The sequence below is a fragment of the Empidonax traillii genome, unplaced genomic scaffold (genome assembly GCF_003031625.1).
Source record: "Empidonax traillii isolate 1590-97213 ecotype Southwest subspecies unplaced genomic scaffold, ASM303162v1 scaffold27:size3997909, whole genome shotgun sequence".
NCBI lineage: Eukaryota > Metazoa > Chordata > Aves > Passeriformes > Tyrannidae > Empidonax > Empidonax traillii.
In genome coordinates, this window is record NW_020955220.1 from 2,731,209 (window position 1) to 2,738,540 (window position 7,332).

At 37.1% G+C, this 7,332-nt stretch overlaps 1 protein-coding gene across 1 annotated transcript in view; it reads right to left on the reverse strand.

Moving 5' to 3' along the window:
* Positions 1 to 7,112, reverse strand: part of DNTT (DNA nucleotidylexotransferase) — an 88,657-nt gene extending 81,545 nt beyond the window's left edge. Inside the window, exons 1-2 of the mRNA XM_027908988.1 lie at positions 6,910 to 7,112; positions 3,461 to 3,644 (exon numbers count right to left, since the gene is read on the reverse strand). Coding sequence (XP_027764789.1) covers positions 3,461 to 3,644; positions 6,910 to 7,112 — 387 coding nt within the window. The remainder of the gene's footprint in view (positions 1 to 3,460; positions 3,645 to 6,909) is intronic.
* Positions 7,113 to 7,332: the final 220 nt, after the last annotated feature.

Consider the following 7,332-nt stretch of genomic DNA (forward strand, 5'->3'; position numbering starts at 1 on the left):
GTCAAGCCCCTTACGGTTCTCTTCCTTTTTGTCCCTCTGAAAGCTTCCCCTCTGCCTGGGAAACAGCTGTACTTTCTAGCACATGGGGATGTCCTTGCATACATCTCAATGTCCACATCCTGCTATTGTCAAGAATACCCATCTGCTTGTGGTGGGACAGGTGCCTCTGGACAAAGACATACATTTGCCAGAGAAATATTTTGAATTCCCTTTCAAGCGCATGTTCAGCTACCACATTTCCAAAGACTATTAAATCAAATGATGGCTATTAGCTATAAAAGTCAACTGTTACCAAATGAATCAATAATAATTCAGACCATCTTAGATCTGGTCAACCTTTTATATGTTATAAATCATTAATATCAGAGCATCTCTCGGATCATTCGCAACCACAGAAAGATGTATTTTAATGACAATTGTAATTAGTATGTTAGCTAATGGTCTGTAACTCTGACTTTATGCCCCTTGTTTTGCATGGAGAAGGGCATTTCTTTCCAGTAATGCATTAAAACAAATGTCCTGAATGAAGAATGACCTTCCAAATACGCTACTTTAAGATCTGAAAGATGAAATCTTACTGCTATTGATATTAATGGGAATTTTACCACTAACTACATGTGGATGAGACTTCACCCAAAACATCCCCCCACTGCAATCCATTCCTTTTACCTCAAAACCTTCATTATGTAGCCCAAGTTCAAGGTTTGTTAATTCACTTTCATTTCACATTTTACAAGTCTGACATAATGGACCAAATTTGTCTTCAGTGAAACTCCAATTAAATTACATTATGTATGAGTTCAGTCTAGTACTTAAAAAGAAAATTAACCTTTACTTCAAACCTTCCTTGTTTCTCAAGGCAGAAAAAAAAAAATTATCATGGTGAAACTGCAACAATAAAATTATTTTTAAATTTGCTGCACTTCCAGAATCCTTACGGGTTTTTTTTCCTTGTTTGCTTTACCAAAATGTTTATTACTTTAGAGTAAATATATAATTAAGATTGGTCTTAACTATAAGCTTTAAGGTTAATGGTACAGCTGTCACTGGCTTCCATGTTGTACTCTACGTTTATTAGCATGAAATCTTTATGTTTCAATAAAAACAGAAGCTCTTACTTGCAGAGCCAGTCTTAAAGTATAATAATGATCTCCTGACAGTGTTACAGTGCTGGTACATTTTGCAGAAGTTTATGCTTCTGAAGTACTCCAAAAGGACTAAGACAGTGGACTTCTCATTGACAAAAAAACACACCACAAAACCCACTCAAGAAGAAAAAACTAATGGAGGAATTTTGGAGAAAGACAGAGATATTCCTTGTTTTGAAAAGAAAAAAAAAATTAAGAAAAGACATTTGCTGAGATAGTTGAATTTATAGGTCTTCATGTACTGCTGAAATTAAGAATGTACATAAAAGATAATTTGATTTATTTTTAATGCTGATGTGAAACTCTCAGCAAAGTTCACAGGATTTTGTTCATGTTTCTGATTTATTTCTTGTTTAGAAAACTTCTTTTTAATCCCTGAATTTGTATTTTTATGGCCTGTGAGATAACACAATGTAGTATTTACAAGCCTCCCCTCTTTTTTTTCCTTTTTGTATTAATTTCTTTGGTCTATCCGCCCTCCAGCAGATTCACTGAAAATATTATAAATATACTGCAAAAATATTTAATTGGAAGGATTTCAAATATAAACACATATTCTGCCATGGAATCACGTTGAGTCTGAGAGCGACAGCTGCATCTGGTGTATTCACTCCCCCACACACACACCCCAACCCACACTGTTATTAAACAGTAATTCTTCTATGTAAAAACCTGGAAAATAATTTCTGGCAATGAAAATGAAAGATGACTGAAAAAGATAATTAGGAGCCACAGTTTTTCTTGGGGAAGGGTGGCATTTAGGAATCATCCTTCATAATCTAAACATCAGGATGAAGAAGCAGCCAATAGTGCAATATTGCTGTTGAATATTCAGGCATCCTCTGCCTCACAGGAAGGACACACTGCAGATCCTGCCACAGTTCCAGCATTTGCAGTTACCACTTTGCTGTGGTGTCACAGTTCACCCGGAGCCTAATCCAGACCCTCAGAAATCAGCAGGAATCCTTCATTTTACTTCAGAGAGTTTTCAATCAGGCTTGTAGCTCTCTTGCCATATGAATTAATTTTTTCACCAGTGTATGTTAAGTCCATCACTGTGAGGCTCAAGTGTGTGCAGAACAAGGGCACAGGTTCCTGCTGCCACACACGGCCTATTTCGTCCAGTGGTATGTGCTGTCACCAAGCTGGGCACAGCGTGCCCAGGCATCCCTACCAAACCCTCATCATTTTCTGTTTGTACTGGGGGTATTGAACATCACTGTCTCTCACTATGCTTCAATCCAAGAAATGAGAGATAATTTTGTCAGATATAGATCAGAGGAACACTTATCATCCATTGCTCCAAGGTCAAACACCATTCATCAATATAATAACATTTCCTTTCTCTTAGCACAATTTTACTTGCTGGTGCCAAGTTTGTAAACGCTTGTCCAGAGACTACAGCAGCCTTCATTTCACAGGTCCTTCAAGGACCCAGTTGTTAGCTGATCACCTCACAACAGCAGAATTTTTAGAATCTTTGTGTTGTTTTGAGAAGGCAAAGTATTCCATCAAAAGCCCATCAAAATACACTATCACAGGATATCTACCATGATATTGAAGCATTTGAGCAAATGCCACAAGTACCAAAACTGCGACAAGAGGTTCATTGATGGATATTTTGCCTTTAATAGCAACCTTTTTTCTTTTTTTTTTTTTAAATACAAGAATGATGCATGTTTTATGATAACCTTTACAGGCTTAGAAAGTTGGGATTGTTCAGCCTCTTCAGGCTCTGGAAAGACTGAACAGCAGCCTTCTAGTACCTAAAAGGTGTTATAAGGGAGTTAGAGAGAGAATTTCGACCAGGGCAAGTAGTAATGGCTTTACACTGACAGAGGGAAGATTTGAATTAGATATAAAGAAGGAATTCTTTACTGTGACAGTGGTGAGACAGCGTAACAAGCTCTCCAGAGAAGCTGTGGATGCCCCATCCCTGGAAGTGTTCAAGACCAGGTTGGATGAGACTTTAAGTGATCTGTTCTAATGGGAGGTGACCCTGCCCATGGCAAGGCAGTGGGAGTTAGATGGTCTTTAAGGTCCCTTCCAGCCCAAACCATTCTGTAATTGTGTATTACCAGTTTGTAACATAGTCACTTCATGTTACCAGACACTGATACAGAAGGTATGGAAGACGTTTTCAATCTCTTAAAACTATGTGAATTAGTCATGTAAATTTCAGGGAAAAAAGTTCAAATTCAAAAAAAAAAAATCAGAAATTATATCACAAGTATATGTGGTTTACGTTAAATTAAAAAAAAAAATAAATACAGCAGTTAATTTTGAGTGTTACCGTATTCACACTGCAGGACCTGTCTTACCATGAGATGATACTTCATTTCTGAATCAACTGGTCTTCCTGCTTCCATGCAGGCTGTAAACCAGGAGATGTCCAGTAGTTCAAACCTGGAGCTGTCACCCACAGCCTGTCCTTTCAGCCAGTCCAGCACCTCCAAGTAAGAGTTGTTCTCAGCCACAATGTGAGTGACAGCATCACTGTCAGGAAGCACACAAAAATATTTCTTTTTTTTTTTTCCTGGATCCAACTGTACACAGATACAGAGCTGTTATTTCCATATTTACTTACCATTTACTTCCTGAAAATAGTATATATTGCAGGTTAGGATGTGGGAAGTAGTTATGTTTTCATATCACCATAAATCTATTCCAGTCACTGACTCTGTTTTGAGGAAAGACTATAGTCTGACAGCTCCTGTAAGTGCAAGATTTTCTTTCTTTCAGCATCATTTACCTTCCATGAGGCACTATCCTAACACACATTCTTTGCAACTCTGAAAACATTTAGCTTGCACAAGCAGTCCCATAATGAAAAGGCTGCTTGATGATACCTGACAGCCCCTTCTCAATATTTCTCATTAACAAGCGAAAGTTTTGCAGTATTAAGTCTGTTCATTATACTTATTTAAAGCTTCAAAGTTTGTAATATATTTTTGAATATCTTAGTTTTCTGTACTTACATGAAGCTCTTTACATATGGCACTTTCAAATGTTCATTAACTGAATCTTATGAATAACATGCTCCATCTAAACACCATATCCTTGCTACCAAGAGGCCAGTTTCTTACAAAACTGATAGTTTAGTAAATATAAAATTTGCAACTTGAGTTGCTGTTCAATAGATTATATGGTGTACTTTGCCTAAAAGTATGGTAGCACAAAGGTTATTGCAGTAAATAGGGGTTGATCTACTAGAATAACATTGGAAAGGATCATACGATCAAAAGGACACACTTCTGTCCCTGTCACAGGAAAATAATGGACAGGGACAAAGTTATGTTTCAGAAAAAGATTACATACATACTTGGCATCCCTGTAATCTTCTATCTGGTCTGCTGATATTTCTCAGCAATTTTAGAAAACTACTAACTGGACAGGAAATTTTGAATGATTCTGAATGTTCCCTCTCCCCACACATCCCATGAGGGTGGTGTCACACAGAAAAACAGCAGAGATAACGCAGAAAATTCTTCATTTTCATGGAACTTGTATGATCTCAGTATCTCTGAAGTATATGCCAACATTAACTTCTATCATTAAAGAGATTCCTAAGCTTCTTGGCGGAAAGACACAGACAGACAGTGTCACTATTTGACACTATTTTTACAGAAGCAAAGTTAGAATTGGAACATAAATTATCTTGATGGCAGCCACCTCCATTTGCAAGCCTCTGTGACCTCCTGCTAGCCCATACTGGTGACAGCCTTGTGCATATACAGTAAATTTCAAACAGAGATGACAGATTGCTCTGCAACCCCTCTGGAACACCTGGAGAAGTTAAGCCATCAGTGCATCCCAGCAGACAGGGCACCACTGGTAGAGACAGCTGATTAGCATGGACTTCAAAAATTACGTGTGCTGTTAAAGGCAAACTGCACAACCTTTCAAAGCAAAGTCCTTTCCAGAAGACCAATAAAATCCCTTGGCCTATCCCTGTGACCCTCATTCAAACAAATAATCACTGAATTCATCAAATCGTGAAAGCACAACGAAAACTACTGGAATCACTACGCAGAAAACCGTGCAATAAACATCTCTGATGCAATAAATATACTATTACTTGGAAATATAAGAAAGGTACTGACTGTACTGTACTTCAGAAACATGCAAACTGTCATGATATAGCACAATTTTTTTCCTCTCCATACAGTGGAACATGAACAGCAGAGTCCATTGAAAAAGAATAAATCCCAATTTATTTTATTCTAATAGATTGCAAATGTAAATAAAGTGAATCTTCATTAAATACTGCTTGGTTTATTATTACTTAACCTTGCTAAGTCCTACTTTAATTGAAGTGTCACATCTTTACTTGAGTAAAAAAAAAAAAAAAAAATCAGTTAGAGACATAGAACTTCTGCTTCCTGTGGTTTATTTCACTTCATATAAAATATTCATATGTAATGTATTTGTAACAAGCTGCAGATCTGGGAACTCTGCCATCACTATCCTCACAGCAGCAGTTTAGCTGCTGTGCACCAGTTTCCTCTGGTACCTGTACAGCTGTGCTTTTTTCTTGGCACAGAACATAACAAATTTAGCATTTCCTCTGGCATTTTCAAAACCAAAAATCAACAGTTAAATAGTTCTGTTTTATCCAGTAGCAGCTAAGCTGAAATTAAATATAACACCTGCTCATGCAACTTACAGGAGTCTGAAATATTGACAATAAATATCTGTGTGTCAAAGCAGCCCGGATAAAGCCTCTGCTCAGTCCTCAACAGATTGCTAATGTAGGGTTCAGAACAGCACACTTCATTTTTTTTTTCCCAAGAATACAATTAGTTTTGTATCAGATGCTAATTGCCTGCTTATGTTCTATACTTACTTGAATCTTGCTTTACAAATTATTTTATCCTCCCTTCTTTCTCAGGCTTTCAAAGTTGATGGGATTGAAAAAAAAATCAGTGGAAAGAAGCTCTTGAAGGGAGGATCCAGTTGTATAATATCTTTATACAGATACATGATCGATACTTAGTTTTCCTTCAGCTACATGGTAATGTAGCTTTTGGAGAACTGTATAATGATCTAACGAGCACTCATGCCAAGTTCTGTTGGGATGAAGGCTTCCTTCAGAATGCGTTGGCTTATTGAAACACCACCAGACTAATCTGCAGCTGGAGTGTTTTCTCACTCTAAAATGCCACATCTGTCATATTTTACTCCTAAGCTTTTTTTCTCCAGTTCTCTTCCAGATTGTACCAAAGTATAAGCTAGTAACTTTGAGACTCACATCAGGGTACTACAAAAATATTAAATGCTGTAATACGAGTAAATGATGTAAATAAATATCCACCTCAACGCATAACATTTTCTATTCCTATATATTTTTTTTGTTGTTGTTTTAGAAATTGACCACAAAGTTTAGATTAATTTTAACCTGACTTCAAGGGGGACATAAACAATGGCTGATTTAGATGAGCTTAAGATATGGTTCATATGCAGAAGCATTAAAATTGACAGACTTAAGATAAATTAGAACCACAGATCTGAAAAGCAAAAAGTCAGAAATTTTGCTACGGTATGTGCTCTCCCTACTCTCTGCTTAGAAGACAACAAAAGTGAACCACACACTAGGAACACCCATTGAAATCCCAAAGCATCTTCATAGTGGGAAGAACAAAGTATATCCATCAAATACATAGGCAAATACTTCAATTACAGTCACTTGTATGACTGCATTTATTAAATTAGAATGCTTCAAACAGCCTTGTTTTTTCAAAACATACAAACACTTTCCTACCTTAGCTCACTTTCTACTCTGAAACCTTTTCTTCTTGCCAGCTCCGTCAAAAACATCCTTCTGGTAACCCCCATCTTCCTCTGCATAATAAAAATTACAAACTTAGGAAATTTTACTTCATAAGTGCAGGAAAGTTTTGAGGAATGTAACCCCTTCTGTCTCTTCCTGTGGGAGATAACAGCTGAAGCTTTGATTTTATCCATGATGCAAAGGTAGAAGTGCTTTCACTTGGGTACAATGGAGATAACATGCTGTCTGCCAGGCAGCAGCTGTATTTAATGTCACCACCCATTGAAGTAATTTTCTTGTTTCCCTTCTGAAATCAAAAACAGGTGCTACACAAGCAGAAACATCACTTGATCTTTAGCAGCTGGGACTTCTTGCACAGAAATACTCCAGACAGGTGCAAAAAAATGCTTTCAT